At 40.1% G+C, this 19860-nt stretch overlaps 1 protein-coding gene across 4 annotated transcripts in view; it reads right to left on the bottom strand.

Annotated features, from left to right (window-relative positions):
- The window catches only part of LOC124802452 (kelch domain-containing protein 3), a 130560-nt gene extending 112664 nt beyond the window's left edge, over positions 1 to 17896 (bottom strand). For 3 of the 4 annotated variants that reach the window (XR_007017122.1, XR_007017123.1, XM_047263237.1), the window contains exons 1-3: positions 17750 to 17896; positions 16834 to 16992; positions 5541 to 5711 (exon numbers count right to left, since the gene is read on the bottom strand). Coding sequence is in view for 2 of the 4 variants with exons in the window: in XM_047263237.1 (XP_047119193.1) it covers positions 5541 to 5711; positions 16834 to 16992; positions 17750 to 17777 (358 nt within the window). In the remaining 2 variants the exon portion in view is untranslated. The other variant, XM_047263238.1, reaches the window with a different exon arrangement.
- Between the last annotated feature and the right edge of the window lie 1964 nt (positions 17897 to 19860).

Here is a 19860-nt window from a genome sequence, read left to right as displayed (position 1 = left end):
AGGAAGTATTGAATAGGATTGGGGAGAAGAGAAGTTTGTGGCACAACTTGACCAGAAGAAGGGATCGGTTGGTAGGACATGTTCTGAGGCATCAAGGGATCACCAATTTAGTATTGGAGGGCAGCGTGGAGGGTAAAAATCGTAGGGGGAGACCAAGAGATGAATACACTAAGCAGATTCAGAAGGATGTAGGTTGCAGTAGGTACTGGGAGATGAAAAAGCTTGCACAGGATAGAGTAGCATGGAGAGCTGCATCAAACCAGTCTCAGGACTGAAGACCACAACAACAACAACAACAACAACGGCTGTTGAGTATAACCTCTATCCATAGTAATTCACAGGAACTTTACAAAACGCCTTCTCAGAAAACTATCTATAACAGACATATAGCACCCTACTCATGATGGAAATATATTGGATCTAAGGCAACACATGGACCTGACCTATTTGATCTCATCAAAACTGATGCAGTTGTGAAAGCAATGATTACCAAAGTGCAAAAGACAATTAACACAAGCAGAAAGATGTAGATGTTCAGTAACCTAGATAAAAAAATCGTATCTCAATTAGGAACTTGAAACATTTAGCACAGGGAAGGAGCATGTAGAGGAACTCTGGCTCAAGTTTAAAAGAATAATCAACCATGCCCTGGATGGATATGTACAGTTTACAATGGGAGGGAACATCAATGGTATACAGTCACTGTAAAGAAACTTCTAAAAAACAGAGATTACTACATAATAGGCATAAAACAAAATGTAGGGCAATAGATAGAGATATGCTGAATGAAACACATTTGGCTGTGAAGAGGGCACTGTGTGATGTCTTCAATGACTACTGTAGCAGAACGTTGTCAAGTGATCTTTCACAGAACCCACAGAAATTCTGGTCATATGTAAAGGCTGTTAGTGGCCAGTCCCTAGTGAATGAGACCGGAAGTGAAATTGAGGGTAGCAAAGCAAATGCTGAAATGCTAAAATCTATTTTCAAATTTTCCATTACAAGCCCCAATTTGATCCTCGTACCACTGAAAAGATGAATGAAATATGTATTAGTGTCAGTGGTGTTGAGAAACAGCTGAAGTCGTTAAAATTGAACAAAGCTCCAGGGCCTGATGGAATCCCTGCCAGATTCTTTACTAAATTTGCAGCTGTGTTAGCCCCTCTTCTAACTACAATCTCTCATAGATCCCTTGAACAAAAAATCTTGCTAGTTCTTGGAAAAGCCACAGGTCACAGACACCTACAAGAAGGGTAGCAGAGGTGATCCACCAAACTACTGTCCAATATCCTTGACATCGATTTGTTGCAGATTTTAGAACATACTCTGACCTCAAACATAATGAGATAACTTGAACAGAATGCCCTCCTCAATGCCAACCCCAGCATGGATTTCAAAAACATCGATTATGTGAAACCCAATTTGCACTTTTCTCACATCACATACTGAAAGCTTTGGATCAAGGCAACCAGGTAATGCAATATTTCTTGATTTCCCAAAAGCATTTGACTCAGTACTGCACCTACACATTGTCAAAAGTACAATCATATGAGGTCTCAAATGAATCTTGTGACTGGATTGAGGACTTCTTTTGTAAGGAGGACACAGCATGGTATCTTGGATGTAGTCATCATCAGCTGTAGATGTAACTTCGGGTGTGCCCCAGGGAAGTGTGTTGGGACCCTTGCTGTTCACATTGTATATCAATGACCTTGCATACAATATTAATAATAAATTCAGGCTTTTGGCAGATATGCAGTTGTCTATAATGAAGTACTCTCTGAAAGAGGCTGCATAAATATTCAGTCAGAACCTGATAAAATTTCAACGTGGTGCAGAGATTGGCCACTTGCTCTAAGTGTCCAGAAATTTAAAATTCTGCACTTCACAAAATGAAAAAAATTATATCTTCTGACTATAATATCAATGAGTCAATGCTGGAATCAGCCAACTCATACAAACACCTGGGTGTAACACTTTGTAGGGATATGATTAGATTAATTATTCATTCCATAGACCCATAAAAGAGGGAATCCTCCTGGGTGTGGAACATGTCAGATAAACACATTACAAAAATGTAATTAGAAAAACTTTAGTTTCATTAATTTTAATGATCCTCAGTCAATAAACAGTAAAATTATGTACATGAATTAAATTTAAACTTCTAATATTTATAGGTTTAATACTTACATCTACTTTCATTAAATCCATCATTCAGACATTTGCTAGTTTCTTGGCTATTACAACCAAGTATTGTCAAAAATTGAAGTATAATAAATTTTCATTAAAATGGTCTACTGCACTTGTTGAGAAACTCATGGATGGAATAGAAAGAGTTGGCCACCAAAAATTCTTTTAAATTATGTTTACATTGTGCCTTGTATGAAACTAAACCCCCCATGAACCATGGACCTTGCCGTTGGTGGGCAGGCTTGCGTGCCTCAGCGATACCGTAGGTGCAACCACAACGGAGGGGTATCTGTTGAGATGCCAGACAAACATGTGGTTCCTGAAGAGGGGCAACAGCCTTTTCAGTAGTTGCAGGGGCAACAGTCTGGATGATTGACTGATCTGGCCTTGTAACATTAACCAAAACGGCCTTGCTGTGCTGGTACTGCGAACAGCTGAAAGCAAGGGGAAACTACAGCCGTAATTTTTCCCGAGGACATGCAGCTTTACTATGAAGAAGCTTGCACAGGATAGAGTAGCATGGAGAGCTGCATCAAACCAGTCTCAGGACTCTTAATAGTTGCTGGTAACTTACTGAAAATATGAATTGCTGAATACTGGACTCCTTTCTGGGCAAGAGTAAGTGATTTTAAATCTTTATGTATACTGTTCTTATTCCTAGTATTGATAGTGTGTACTAAGCAGTTAGTTGGAAAAAGATATGTATTATTTACAACAAACTTCATTAAGGAATAAAAATACTGAGAAGCTGTGGTCAATATGCCCAATTCTTTGAATAGGTTTCAACATGATGTTCTTGGATTTACACTACTCTTTACTCTTATTATACGCTTCTGTACTCTAAAAATTCTCTCTCTGTTTGTGGAGTTACCCCAAAATATGATACCATATGACGTAATGGAGTGAAAATAAGCAAAATATGCCAGTTTTTTTATATTTATATCTCCTATGTCTGACACCATTCGCATTGCAAAAACAGACTTGTTTAGGTGCTTTAGCAGTTCATTAGTATGTTGCTCCCAACTGAATTTATCATCAAGTTGTAATCCCAGGAATTTTACACTTTCAATCTCTCCTATTTCCATGTCATCATATTTTATACACACACCAGAAGGAAATTTCTTGGAAGTTCTGAACTGCATATAGTGAGTCTTTGAAAAATTTAATGACAGTGAATTGGATATGATCCACTTATTAATGTCAGTAAAAATTTTATTAGCTGCCCTTTCTATATGTATATTTTATTTACTATTTATTGCAATGAAATTGAATGATCACATAGGTTCAGTTGTGGGCACAGCAGGTCGTAAACTTCAGTTTATTGGTAGAATATGGGGGAAGTACAATCAATCTACAAAGGAAATTGCTTACAAATCATTCGTGTGACCAGTTCTAAAATATTGCTCAAGTGTGTGGGAGCTGTACCAGATAGGACAAACGGGGGATATTTAACATATATATAGAGAAGGGCATCACAAATGGTCAGAGGTTAGTTTAATCTGTGGGAGTGTGTCACAGAGATACTGAAGGAACTGGACTCCTGAAGATAGACAAACTATCCCCAGAAAGTCTATTAACAAAGTTTCAAGAACCAGCTTTAAATGATTACTCTAGGAATACAATACGACCCTAAGTATCGCTCACATAGGGGTTGTGAGGACAAGATTAGAATAATTACTGCACGCAAAGAGGCATTCAATCAATCACTCTTCCCATGCTCCGTACATGAATGAAACAGGAAGAAACCCTAATAGCTGGTACAATGGGACTTACCCTTAGCCAAGCACCTCGCTTTAGAGATGTGATATTATATATTGTGTACTGTGTTCCATCAACAGTGAAGAGGGGTCCCACAGCCCAGACGACTCTGTTCACCTGACATTACACATAATGAACAGGGTCTGAATCAACTCTTAAGTGATAATCACCTTATTATGTCTTAGCAATTGTGTGTACAGCTGAATGCTGGCTATAATGCCTTAGGAAAGACATTACTGTTAGGTGCTCACAAAATGTATTGTGCGAGATGAGTCCCGCAAATACTTACACGAGGAAGGGAGTGACAGTGGTGGTGGGTAGTGGGGGAACACTTGACTGTAAATTTGCTGGGATATGCTGTTGTCAAAACTGTAAGACAGATTGTTCAAGTTTTCATGAGAATAGCGTACAGGATCTTATTCATTGTTGGCAAAAGTGGATAAAAACTATTGTGATCATGGGGAATGATGACATTATGCAGCTGAAATCTGGTTCTGTTTAACTGGGTTATTGTGATTTCCATGTCTATTTTATGTTGTACGAAAATAAATGGAAGATATCAATTTTGAAATAATCCTCACAGACACATTGCACCATGTATGTGATTATGATTACATAAATGCACGATTTATGACTCACAGAAAACCATATGGTGTGCAAACAGGGCAACTAAATTGGTGGTATGCAGTCAAAGAGTGCCTGCTTATGTTTCAATGGATTCTCCCTGAAAAACAGTTTGTATTTGGGTACATAAAATAATCAGTAACAGGTAGATGAATGATGAACAAGCTGCCATGCAAACATCTCTGACATTTTTGATGGGTGAGAACTTAAGTGACCATGGAGGATGGGGAATTAGCAGTACACGTCATGCTTTACAGATGTCTCACACATCTGCTGTTTGAAGTATTTGTGGGTTTGGACAACAAAAGCAGCATGTGTGTCACCATTCCTGCCCACAGCAGACAGTGATTAACTGTTTAAACAGACAGTTTCACATTTAGTGCAGTGCTCCATCATTAAGACACCATGGAAAAAGCTGTACCACCAGTTAAAGTTCCTGCAAAGAAGATGTGAGTCACCATGTTATGTGATCACCTGTACTATCCAGCACCAGCTCATTACTGCTAATGATCCTCTTCTATCCACTGTTTCTATGCATATACCACTTCTGCAAAAGCATGACCAAAATGAGCCAAAATGTTACAGTATTATACACTCATCCTCTGTCTTATTCAAACTCACATGCATATGTTGAGTCCTTTGACATTCATACACTTGCTTTCACATTTCAAGGTCTGTCAGTCTGCTCTTCACAGTCCAATTTTGACACAACACTAATCTTTCCAGTAAGATAAGTGCTGCTCGGCCTTTATATGCACAACAGGTACATAATCTTTATCATTTATGCTGACATATTGTTCTAAATATCCAGTTTATTTGAATTAATTGAAGTCAGTACCTTTGAGTGTTGCAGTTTTTCACAAATATTTAGTTTTACATTAAGATAGGATGAATAGTTGCTGAGTGCATGAAATTTTATTATCCAGTTTACATTTAACCACCGTGTCCTGAAGCTAAGAGTAGATTACCTGGATTAAAACAGAATAATCTGTTGCACGCAGCTTCATCATTACGTCCACCCCATATGTAAATCTTCTGCTCATGTTCAACAGCTGTGTGTCCATACCTCTGATATGGGACAGTGGTTTTTGTCACATCATTGTATTCTGGTGTAGGTAAAGCGTGCCACCTGTAGTTACCTACAAAATATAAAGTCAAATTAAAGGAAATTTAATACATCTGTAAGCAAGTGCAGTTTCATTTATGACTATATAATGGAGGCTCCTATGGAAGCAAAACAAAAATGAAAGCTCAAATAACAAAAAAATTCACAAGCCTAAAAAGTGTACCCTGAAATTAAAATGAGATAAAGCCGAATCTGGTCTGCACATGAATGTTAAAAGAATTTAGAAAGTCTTTTTTAACATATGGGAGGCCATAAGCAATGATACACATGCCGACAAGGGAACCTCCCCATCGCAATCCCCTCAGATTTAGTTATAAGTTGGCACAGTGGATAGGCCTTGAAAAACTGAACACAGATCAATTGAGAAAACAGGAAGAAGTTGTGTGGAACTGTGAAAAAATAAGCAAAATATACAAACTGAGTAGTTCATGGAAACATATGCAATATCAAGGACCCTGGGAACGCAGGAGCGCCACTTCACTCAGTTGCCTGTTGCCCTTCATCCGTAGTTTACAGTGTATCACATGGGTAAAGGGCAAGCTGGTTTTCGCTCAAGCGATGCTGTGTAAAACTTGCTGATTTGTGGACATAAATTTCTTAGTCTCAAGAAAGTTTTCAAAGTGCTAGCCACCACCGGAGTAGGCAAGTGTTGAAAGTCTGATTTTATTTGAAAGTATGCAGCTTGAAAATGGAGCAGATTTTATTCAACTGTAAACAGTGATAGAAAATTTTTTCAGTATTATCTTGTTCCTGTGAGAAAATGTTGGTATTGATTTCACCGAGTATGCCATGAAGATAGATCGTGGCTATTTTGCATTTGGGGGATTGTGGTGGTCCAGACATGTCCACACATTCTTAGAATAAATAATGAGCCACATCCAGCCTCTCTCCCCTTCTGTACAGTGTTACACCTGAAAGCAAGCAACACTGCATACACTGGTCTGTTATATTCTGCTCCACAGCGAGATCGTCATTAAGTAAAAAAATGGCAGCGTTTAACACTCATAATAATTTACTGTATAGATTCTATAACATTATGAAATTACAAGTATAAGATTATCTGTTGAGGTCAAAGAGGTGATGCATTCTCACAAGGGAACCTCCCCATCGCAGCCCCCTCAGATTTAGTTATACGTTGGCACAGTGGATAGGCCTTGAAAAACTGAACACAGATCAATTGAGAAAACAGGAAGAAGTTGTGTGGAACTGTGAAAAAATAAGCAAAATATACAAACTGAGTAGTCCATGGGCCACATAGGCAACATCATGGACAATGTGGTCTCAGGAGTGCCGTGGTAGCGTGAGCAGCTGCTGAACGAGAGGTCCTTGGTTGAAGTCTTCCCTCGAGTGAAAATTTTACGTTCTTTATTTTTGCATAGTTATTATCTGTCCGTTCGTTCATTGACATCTCTGTTCACTGTAATAAGTTTAGTGTCTGTGTTTTGCGACCGCATTGCAAAACCGTGCGATTAGTAGACGAAAGGACGTGCCTCTCCAATGGGAACCGAAAACATTTGATCGCAAGGTCATAGGTCAACCGATTCCACCACAGGAAAACACATCTGATGTATTCTATACGACACTGGTGACGGTATGTGCGTCACATGACAGGAATATGTTGTCGACCCACCTAACTTGTACACTTGGCGAATGGGTAATGGTTAGCACAATGGACTCACATTTGGGAGGATGACTGTTCAAACCCTAATCAAGCCATCCTGATTTAGGTTTTCTGTGATTTCCCTAAATCACTTCAGGCAAATCCAGGGATGGTTCCTTCCCCACCCTTCCCTCATCTGATGGGACCGATGACCTCGCTGTTTGGTCCCCTCCCCCCAAACCGATCGACATATGGGATAAGTTTATAGAAATGTTAGTGGATTGAAGATGCCTTAAGTAAAGAACCCAGGATGTTGTCCTCGATAGCGAATGTTCATCAGAGATAAGGTTATCATCAGGAGTGCCCCAGGGAAGTGTGATAGGACTGCTGTTGTTTTCTATATTTTCTATATACATACCTGATTTGGCAGAAGGGTGGGTAGCAATCTGCAATTGTTTGCTGATGATGCTGTGATGAACGGTAAGGCATTGAAGTTGAGTGACTGTAGAAAGACACAAGATGACAGACAAAATTTCTAACTGGTGTAATGAATGGCAACTAGCTCCATATGTGGCAAAACACAAGTTAATGCAGATGAGTAGGAAGAACAAACGTATTATGTTCAGTTACAGTACTACTAATGTCCTGATTGACACAGTCAATTTGTTTATATATCTGGGCGTAATGTCGCAAAGCAATATCAAATGGAATGAGCATGTGAGAACCTTGGTAGGGAAAGTGAATGGTTGACTTCGGTTTATTTGGAGAATTTTGGGAAAGAGTGGTTCACCTATAAAGGAGACTGCATATAGGACACTGGTTCAACCTATTCTTGATTACTGCTTGAGTGTTTGGGACCCGTACCAGGTCAGACTGAAGGAAGACATTGAAGCAATTCAGAGGCAGGCTGCTAGATTTGTTACCAGTAGGTTCGAACGACATGTACGTTTTACAGAGATGCTTCGGGCATTCAAATGGGAGTCCCTGAGGGTAGGTGATGTTCTATTCGAAAAACACTGTTGAGAAAATTTAGAAAACAAGCTTTTGTAGCTGACTGCTGAATGATTCTATCGCCGCCAACATAAATTGCGCATAAGGGCAACGAAGATAAGATTCAAGAAATTAGGGCTCATATGAAAGCATATAAACAGTCATTTTTCCCCATGCTCTATTTGCGAGTGGAACAGGAAAGGAAGTGACTAGTAGTGGTACAGGGTACCCTCCACTACGCCCTATTCGGTGGCTTGAAGAGTATCAATGTAGATGTAGCTTTCGACTCATGGCCCATGTCTGTGCTGAGTGGTAAAGCACTCAGGCTCGCTTCACGTTTCTCGCGCTGCCATGCCGCACTGTCTGAGATTGAGGTGAAGGAATAGGGGAAAACAGCAAATGCATCACATTTAGGTGACAGAGCAGTCACACTGCATGCAACTTCATTTTGTATTTCACATTTCTCAATGACATAGACCACAAACAAAACAAGTTTTCACAATTAATTAATTATTTTTGGTGCACTGAAGACATAATGTAATTTTTATCTGGTTCAAATTGTCAGCATACGGACAGACGTAGACAATTTCACAGAGTTTCGGCCTCAAGTTGCCATGTAATTGCAACTTATTTAGTTTCATAATTGAAACAAAAAGAGTCTTTCATACAAATATGTTTATCAACATATCGTAGCACTTTTGCAACCCCATTATGGAGACTTGGAAAATCTACCCGACGAAAGCAATGTAGACATCCTGGGCAGTTTTAATGAAAAAAGATTTGTAATTGAAACTGGAATTACCTTGCAGGCCAATCAGTTATGTCTGTACATGCACAGGGCACTTTCAACTGAAATGACAAATGGTCTCAAAAACAGCACAAAAAGAGACATAAGACTGACAGTGTCTTCCAAAGCTTTGTAAAACTATCCTTTTAATTCTTGCAAGACCATAATGAATTCTTCACACCTCACACTTTCTGAAATGCCAGTGAGCTTAGGGAACTGGACTGTCTTTGTCAGAATGTGTCCCTTTGACAATGCAATTTTCTTTTTAAGTGCATCCCTTTCAAATCAGAAAGAAGTTACCTTGCAATGTTTTACTGTGGGCAGTGTGAAGTCAAGTCCACTTCAAATGCGAAGTCTGCAATCCATTCCTGATGTTCAATTTTTGTACCTGTACTCCTATTTCCTTAAGAAATTTGACAACAGCAAATTTTAAATAGAAAAATCATTCCAGGCATGCTGCTTGACTTAACCAATGTACTTTGCAGTAATATAAAAAGTCTCCATACTCTTCATTCATTTACATTGGAAACTGTTGTAACCGAGAATGGGTGTGACCTCAAAAATTTTACTATTCATACCACCAATTTTGCCAAGTGCTCCATGCCTGAAAATTTCGCACAGAGTACTTCTTGATGTACAGAACAACGAACCATGTCTGTCGACTGTTTTGTTTTTTGCTCTTTCATTGTCATCTAAAGGTTTAAATTCTCTCTGCGTGGTACTGTGATGTCATTTCACAGAAAATAAGCAGTACCTGTCTTTTAGGCGAACTGATGGTTCTCATCCCTCTCTTCTGTCATTCCCATTCATTTTAAAGAACTGTGATGATACATACTAGTATGCCTCTTTATGCACAAACAACCACTCGACTTGTGAACATCCTTCATACCACCTACAAATAGTGACGGGTAAACAGCGCTAACACCACAATTCTGCTGAGATCAGAGTTTTGTCGACTGAAAAATAGTGCACCACAATGCAAAATGAAAGTCATGTGATTGCAGATACTTCTAAGAAACACCCAAGCAAACCAGAGTGACAGGTCAGGCCTTGGTATGCCTGTGGCTTGCACAGACAGCATGCATGCAGTTTGGTTGTGGCTGGCCCTGATCTACACCATTATCAGCAGGAGTAAAACCTACCAGCCAGTCTGGTACAGTTTTCCACTTATATAGATGTGGCAGGAGTGACTGGAATCTTCCATGGGTCTGAAATGAAGAGCAAATGGAAAATCAAGTTGAGCAGCTCTTGACATCTTTGGCTTATCTAGCAACGAATGACGTCAGGTAGTGCCACGGAACAATGCACATTTGAAACTGCCAACCCGTCTCCCACAAAGTGTCAAGCATCTGTCTTCACTTTGCTCATGCCCAGTTATTTGTATAGGTTGACTGATTCCAATTATGATCCAGTGATATTGGAATCATGGGCCCCTATATTTCTGCATTTTGTGAAATGCACAATTTTACATTTCTGAACATATAAATGAAGTTTCCAATCTTTGCACAAATTTGAAATCTAATCATGATCTAACATGTTATTTCTGCATCTTATTCAAATAGTATTTGTTACAGATAACTGCATAGTCAGTCTGCAAGAAGTCTGAGGTTACTGTTAATACACAACATGAACAGCAACCGTCAACAAATTTCCTTGAGGTATAAACGAACAATGTTCCTCCTCATGTAGCAACTCACACTAATAAAAGGAACTGAGCTTTCCATAGTCAATATAGCCCCTGCGTGAATCACCTTACCAAAGCTTTCAGATGTCCTGTTAATAAATAACAAAACAAGGCAAACTGATTAATTCATTACATTTTTCCCTAGTTGGTTAGATTTATGGACTGTGCTTTAATTTTTGAAATTAACCAGTCGACAAACATATTGCAACTGTCCTGAGCATGTTTGTTCTGCTTGGTGACTGCTGCCCACAGTGCACACCTAGTGGACTATGATCATGTATGCCGTGGCACACCACATCAGCTACTGGCCCACCCTTGCCTGCGAGCAGACATTTGAGCTGGAATAGTCTGATCTACATCTTAATCAACAGGATAATGGAGTAACAAAATTTCTGCAGTTAAAAGGTGTACAACTTTGCTTCTGCTGTTTTTTCCCCAACATATGAGGCTTTAATGAAACAAACTGGTTACACATGTATCATTCAAAGTATTTTCCATTGCTGTCCACTACTTGCTCCCACCTTTTGGGCAGTGTACGAATCCCGCATCGAAAAACTTGTTCATCTTTTGAAACGATCCACGAATCGATCCAATTTGTGACTTCTTCATGAGATCGGTAGTGTTGGTCAGCCAGGAAATGCACCATTGATCTGAACAGGTGATAGAGGGAGCAATGCCTGGAGAATACAGTGCGTGGGGTAGGACTTCCCATTTCAATGTTTCCAAGTATGTTTTGACCTCTTTTGCAACGTGGGGGTTGAGCATTGTCGTGCTGCAAAAACCACTTTATCGTGCCTCTCCCTGTATTGCAGCCGTTTGCCTTTTAATCCTTGGCTCAAACACATTAATTGCATTCAGTAACAAGCACCTGTGAATGTTTCACTTGTTTTTAACACCACATAGTACAAGGTGCTGAGCTGGTCCCACCAAATGCAGAGCGTGATCTTGGAGCCATGAATATTCGATTTGGCTGTCGACGTGGAAGCATGGCCGGGATATCTCCACGATTTTTTGCGTTTAGGTATTGTAATGAACCCATTTTTCATCCCTGGTCACAATGCAATGCAGAAATCCCTTCCGTTTTTGCCTCTGAAGCAACTGTTCACAAACGCACAAATGCCATTCAACGACTCTTGGTTTCAGCTCACAAGGGACGCAAGTTCCTTCTTTCTGAACCATGCCCATAGCCTTGACACATTTTGAAATGGCTTGCTGTGTCACTCCCACTAATCGTGCCAATTCTTCTTTAGTTTGATGCGAGTCTTCACTCGACAATGTCTCCAATTCTGCATCTTCGAAAACATTCTCTCTTCCACCACTATGCTGGTCTGTGACATTAAAATCATCGTTCTTGAAGCATTGAAACCATTCACAACACGTTCTTTCACTAACAGCATCCTTACCATATGTACTTGAGAGCATTCAATGAGACTCAGCCGCTGTTTTCTTCATACTGAAACAAACAGTAACACTTCCTGCAAATGACGAGAATTAGGTTCGTAAACTGGCATTTTCAATCAAGAACAACTTTATGATGCAGACACAAATCAACTAATGTTTGAATGAGGTTATGTTGACCAAAGTCCAATTTGGTTTTGAACTCTCCACGTTTCCATTATATAATTTATCAGAAACCTTCTGGTGTCACCAGGTCTCTCACTGTATCAAACACTGTTTCATGATTCTAATACTGTATATTAGCAATGCTTGAATTTTATTCTGTTCAAATTTCTACCAGGCGGCTTCCCTTACATTCCTTTCCCTCATTCTTGTTCTCCAATTATTTTTCCGTAAAATACTCCTCCTGCTATCGAATTGCAGTCTCACATCAAAATTAAATTTTCATCTCCCTTAACCACCTGTGTAATTTGTTTAATCTCGCACAGATTACCACAGTCTCTGGCAGCTGAAGCCAGACCACAAGCAACAGTGCATGATGGAAGAGGCAACCGGGTGGGGGCGAGGAGGCTGGGGTGGGGAGGGGGAAGGATGGCAGGGTAGGTATGTGGGACAGTAAAGTGCTGCTAGTGGAAGTGTAAATCCAGTGTACGGCAATGGGCACCCGCATGGCACCACCCTATGCCAACCTATTCATGGGCCATCTACAGGAATCCTTCCTAAACATTCAGAATTCCAAAACCCTCACACGGTTCTGATTCACTGATGACATCTTCATGATGAGGGTGAGGACACCATATCCAGGTTCCTCCTGAACCTCAACACCTTCCCTCCCCCCAATTCTCTTCACCTGGTCCTACTCAACCCAACAAGTCGCCATCCTCGATGTTGACCTCAAACTCTAAGATTAGTACCTCTCTCCATATCAAACCTACCAACAATCAGCAATACCTCCACTTCGATAGCTGTCACCCATTCCACACTAAGAAGTCACTTCCATACAACCTAGCCACCTGTGGCCATCACATGCAGTGATGAGCGATCCTTCCAGTTACTCACCACCTCACAAAGTACCACCGCCCATCGATATAGGAGCATTCCTCTCATGATTCAGTACTACCCAAGACTGGAGCAACTGAATAACATGCTTCACCAATGTTTCGACCCCCTCTCATTGTGCCCTGAAATGAGAAATGTCCTACCTACTATCCTTCCCACCCTTTCCACAGTTGTATTCTGCCACCCACCGAACTTACACAATACCGTCATCCATCCCTACACAACTTCCACTTCCAACCCCTTGCCTCATGGCTCATATGCCTGTAATAGACCTAGATGCAAGACCTGTCCCATAGATCCCCCCCTCCGTCACTTAATACAGTCCAGTCACAAACATCACCTATCTCATCAAAGGCAGGGCTATCTCCGAAACCAGTCATGTGATCTACAAGTTACGCTGAAACCGCTGTGCTGCATTCTACATATGCATAACAAGCAACAAGCTGTCTATCTGCATGATTGGCCACTGACAAACCATTGCCAAGAAAAAACTGGCCAATCTGTTGCTGAGCACACTGCTCAACACAACATTCTTCATTTCAATGACTGCTTCACGACCTGTGCCATCTGGATTCTTTTTCTGAACAATGCAGGTGGGAACTCTCCCGGCAATATATCCTATGTTCCTGTAACCCCCCTGGCCTCAACCTCCATTAGTCATTGTCCTTACCCATCTAGCTCCTTCCCTGTTCCCATTCCAGAATCACACAGCTCTCTTTCCACCAACACACCCAGTCTTTTTACTTCTTTTCTGCTACCCTCCTCTCTCTCCCCAGTCCTACGTCTAACTTCCCGATTGTACCTAGCTGCCCTAACCTCTCTCCACATCATCCCCTGCATGCTTCCACTAGCAGCACTTTACAATCTCCCACCCCTACCCTCTCATCCCTCCCCACCCCAGTATTCTCCTTACCCCCACCCGGTTGCCTCTCCCATCATGCACATAGTCTGGCTTCAGCTGCCAGAGACTGTGGTCACGTGTGTGTGAGTTGTGTTCGCGTGTGCATGGTCTACTTTTGACAATGGCCTTGTTGGGTGAAAGCTCATTTTGTGACAATCTTTTTGTTGTGACCGTTTGTGACTCGGCATCTCCACTATATGGGGAGTAGCACCTATACTTTTCATAGTATTGTTACTTCAATCCTGGATTTTCAGTTGTTTCATTTAATGAATAAACATATACGAACGAAAATGAGCTACTACAAACAGCATTGTGAATGCTTTCTTGTAGCCAAGATGCGCACAGAGCCAATAAACATCACAGCAGTACACATTTGTCAACTAGCTTCCTTGACTGAGGAGCCAAAGAATGTACGGCGATACAGAAGAAATTATCCAGATAGTTAAGACAGATGAAAATTTAATTGCGATGGGGGACTCGGATTCAATAGTAGGAAAAGGAGACGGAAATATTGCACATGACTGTAGACTGGGGAAAGGAATGATTGAGGAAGCCACCTTGATGAATTTTGCACAATGCGTAAGTTAATCATTACTAACACATGATTTAAGAATCGTGAAAGAAGGTTGTACACGTGGAAGTGATATGGAGACACTGGAAGGTTTCAGGTTGGTAACATAATGGTAAGAAAGAGATTTCAGAACCAGATTCTAAACTGAAAGACATTTCCAGTAGCAGATGTGGGCAATATAAAAAAAAAATCCAGCAAATGAAGCAGGCAGCAGCGAAGACAGATGACTTGAAAAATGGGACTGGCAGAAAGTGCAAAATGTCTACGAAGGAATTGCTAGAGGGTAAATGCAAGCATTTATAACCAGGGGAAAGATAGATGCTGCCCATAGGAAGACTGAATTGATCTTAGGGGAAAAAAAGAAAGAAAAAGAAACTGCATGAATATCAAGTAGTAATACGGCAAGTCAGTACAAACCAAAGAAGGGAAAGCTGAAAGTGGAAGTAATACTTCGAGAGGATCTACAAGGGAAGTGAACTCTAAGGAAAGAGGATATAGATGAATACGACATGAATGAACACCAGAAATTTAAGTCTAAATGGTGTTGCAGACAAAATTCCCTTAGAATTGCTGATATCTTTGTCAGAGTCAGCCATAAAAAAATTACTCCATCTCCTGTGCAAGATATCTAAAACAGGAGAAATACTCTCAGACTTCAAGAAGGATGTAATAATTCAAGGTACAAATAAAGTAAGTGCAGACAGGTGTGAATGTTACCTAACATTTAATAACGCATGGCTGCAAAATACTGACACAAATTATTTATGGTAGTGGTGTTCAATTTGTGGGGCACTCAACTGCATTGTTATCACCGCCCATACAAAGTCCCAACACAACGCAGTCCAATCTCACCACATTCATGAATGATGACGAAATGACACAAACAACACAAACACCCAGTCCTCATGCACAGGAAATCCCCAATCCGGCAGGGAATCGAACCCGGGACCCTGTGATCCAGAGGCAGCAATGCTAGCCACTAGACCAGAGTTGCAGACAATTATTTATGGGAGAATAGAAAAACTGGTAGAAGCCAACCTTGGGGAAAATCTGTTTTAAAGTAGGAACATGTGATGGAATATTGACCCTATGACTTATATTAGAAGGCACGTTAAAGAAATGCAAATCCACACTTTTAGCATTTATAGATACTGAAAATGCTTTTGACAATGGAGATTGGAATACATTCTTGGAAATTGTTAAGATAACAGGGATAAAACACAGGGAGCAAATGGTTACAGATAGCTCATACAGAAACCATATTGCAATTATAAGAGGCAAAGGACATGAAAATGATACAATAATTGTGAAGGGAATGAGACAGGGTTGTAGCCTATCCCCGATTGATGTTATTAAATCTCTACACTGAAGAAGCAGTAAAGGAAACTAAGGAGAAACTTGAAAAAGGAATTAAAATGCAGGGAGAAGCAATAAAAACTTTGAAATTTGTTGAGATAGTAATAAAGACAGCAAAGGACTTGAAATAGCAACTGCACAAAATGGACAGAAGGCCTATATTGAAAAATAGGTTGTAAGATGAACATCACAAAAGTTAAATAGAGGTAGGTAATGGAACATACTCAAACAATCTGAGCATGCCAAGGAATTAGATTAGGAACTGACACACAACAAGTAATAGACGAGTTTGCTATTTGGGCAGTAAAATAACATGGTGCACAACGTAGAGAGGCTACAATATGCAGACTAGCTATAACAAGGAAAGTACTTCTGAAAAAGAGGAATAAAGATGAATTTGTTAACACTGAATACAAATGTCATGTTAGGAGCACAGGATAGGCTAGTGTGAAGAGCTGCATCAGACTTGTGTTTGGACTGGAGACCACAACACCACTAACTGCACAGAAATAAATACGCCAATTTTTTTTAATGGAACTCTGGCCAACACCATCACATCTATGGATAATTGTCAGCCAGAAGAAGACTAATGAATAGTTACATACACAAAATTATGTACTTGCATTAATTCATAAGAATGTCACCAGTATGTGAATAATTTAAAAATTTGAAATTTCCAGTCGCATAAAACAAGGCAATGAATCACTGAGATAACCCGTAATAAAACATGGTCTATAACAAACAAAAATAAATATGGTATAATTTTTCCAAGGAAGACAAGTTCCCTACCTGTGTTAAGAATGTGAACATCCATTGGCCGCTTCCTCTGGTAGTTCTCCCCCGTGCAGTAACCACCAAAGGAGTAAATCTTATCAAGAACAACAACAGCTGCATGATTAACTCGTCTTGGTCCACCTTCTAAGTGTACTGTCCAATACATTCTGCAAGCTAAAATGCCAAAAGTTTTTTCTCAGGATAAACCACAATCCAAGTTAAAAAATTGCAGAACTTAATTATTAAGGTCCCTCACCACTGTAGCTGACTAAAGCACAGTATGTTGCAGTTTATTATGAGCAGGCTTTAAGTGTCACAAACATTACTACCATCCAAGCGTCAACACTACTGGAGTAACATATATAATCTACTTTTCCCTTTTTGTAGTCAAGCCTTTGATAAAAATACCCATCGGATTGATCTGCACCTCATGAATTACTTCTTAAAAGTATTTAAACAATTCGTTGAGAAAATCGAATGCTTACTAAAAAAATACAATCTTCTAAAGAAAGGGATCAAACAGGCGCAGTTTAACATTCACATTGGCGTATTTTTACGGGGAGAAATAACGCATTAACGCTCTGATATACCATATAATCGCGGAATAATTTTTGTTTGCAAACGTTTGCGGCGAAAGAACTGACAACAGCAGTCATTGAAACAGCAGCAGCTTATTTACGACGGAATCAAATGGGTCCCCCGTAATGACTCTGTTCGATACATAGCAGAGTAAGGTTATATTACATATCGTTCCCTAAAAACATCAAGAATGTGCACAAACTCAACGGAACTCATTTAAAAACACACGAAAACCTATTTAATGTTGTCTATGCCAGTTTAAAACTTCACGAAATATTCCTTGTACCCTTACGCATAAACTCGACAACATTGTTTTGCTTTCTCTATGGAACAGATCTATGACACACGATACCTTGGATATGGGGAATCGAGGATGCCATTTATCCAGTTACTGCAGTCAACTGCTGTCGCTTTTTGTGATACTAGACCATAATAACTCATAAATTTATTTACTTATTGTCATTTGTAGTTAGCTTGCGCAATTTTGATAATTTCATGATTTTTCTTTCTAGTTCTAGTACATATGCCACGCGCAACACGCAGGCAAAGATTATTTACATCGCTAAGTTGGAAAACTATAGAATTTTCTTGTTCTCAAAAATAGTGAATAGTTATAGTTTTTTCAGGACTCACTAAGCATTGTAAATTTGTTTCACTCTTCTTCTCAACGTTTATCAACACGCTTTTTCGCGTTTAAGAAAATACAGAAGCGTACCCACGGGCTTTTCAACAGACCACAGTAATTTTTTTTATTTCGAAACAATTTACCGCAATGGCCATATTCGTTCTGCTATAATGAAGATCACATTCGGATAGTCACACTATTTGCGCATTTTTCATTACAATCGATTGATGTGCAAATTATTAATAATATCATATAACACGAGTGTTAAAGCATGACCTATGTACATCTTCCATATGGTAAAGCGGTCTGTGTCATAATGTTGTAAAATTATCTTATGCATTTAAGAGAATATATATTTATATGTTTGGGACTAGTTAAGTATTAACTTGCGAATGAAACCGTGTTTCAGATTTTCGACTTACGACACTCCCTAAATGACCATTTCACTTAGAATCTGTGGAAGAAACATTTTCATATCTCTTCTATCTAATTACGGATTGTTTATTTTATGTGACATTTTCTACATCTCTGAGGACAACTATGGGTAGGTGAAAAGAAAAGTATAGTCTATCTATTTATACAACATCACTGATACCGGTATTGGAATTACAGATCATTCATGGAGTGGCTGTGATTGTGTCAGTGTTTCCAGATCGTAAACAATTTTTCGGAAGGTAGAGTATAAACATCTCAGATATATTTTGGTCCTTTTATTTCTTTTAATATAACTAATAATGAACAATAGCGAAAAGCTATGCAATTTTCATCGATCCAGCATTCGTCCTTGTATCTCCATCATCTTTAGAGGTGTCACTCGCCCCAGACTTCAGCCAATATGAAAGTCGTAGTAACACACAGATCTCGTATTCCTATTGAGATGTGTATGTCCTGTTACCCTTTTAATGCTCGGTCGCTTTCTTATTTTTATTTTAGTTCAACACACATAAAAAAGTTTTGCATCACCTCGGCTCCGAGAGATTCGGAACCTGTACAGAAAACTGGTATAGAGATCAACGTAAACATCATTGCCGCCATTTTTATTGCTCATGAAAACCACACATTGCATGTTGTACCACCATACAGCGAGACCTTCAGAGGTGGGAGTCCAGATTGCTGTACACACCTGTACCTCTAATACCCAGTCGCACGTCCTCTTGCATTGATGCATGCCCGTATTCGTCGTGGTACACTATCCACAAGTTCATCACTGTTGGTCCAGATTGTCCAACTCCTCAACGGCGATTCGGCGAAGATCCCTCAGAGTGGTTGGTGCGTCATACCGTCCATAAACAGCCCTTTTCAATCTGTCCCAGGCATGTTCGATAGGGTTCCTGTCTGGAGAACATGATGGCCACACTGGACGAGCGATGTTGTTATCCTGAAAGAAGTCATTCGCAAGATGTGCACGATGGAGGCGCGAACTGTCGTCCATGAAGACGAATGCCTCGCCAATATGCTGCCGATATGGTTGTACTATCGGCCGGAGGATGGCATTTACATATCGTACAACCGTTACAGCTCCTTCCATGACCACCAGCGACGTACGTCGGCCCCACATAATGACACGCCAAAACAGCAGCAACCTCCGCCTTGCTGCGCTCGCTGGACAGTGTCTCTAAGGCCGTGTCCTACGTGAGCGACAGAAGCAAGCAACTTTCGGATAAGCGACACTCCAGCGACAAACAGCAGCATCAGGCGAAAAGCTCGAGTGTCCTGCGTGCGAGCGACCATGTTGCGCTACAAGAGGGCTGCTTAGAGCCAACCAGCTGTTTCTATAAAACGAGTCCCCTAAACTGTAGAATACTGTAGCTGGAGAGTAAGGATACAAATTTAGGTTT

This window comes from Schistocerca piceifrons, chromosome 6 (genome assembly GCF_021461385.2).
Source record: "Schistocerca piceifrons isolate TAMUIC-IGC-003096 chromosome 6, iqSchPice1.1, whole genome shotgun sequence".
In the NCBI taxonomy this organism is placed as follows: domain Eukaryota; kingdom Metazoa; phylum Arthropoda; class Insecta; order Orthoptera; family Acrididae; genus Schistocerca; species Schistocerca piceifrons.
This window is presented reverse-complemented; position numbering and strand designations above follow the sequence as displayed.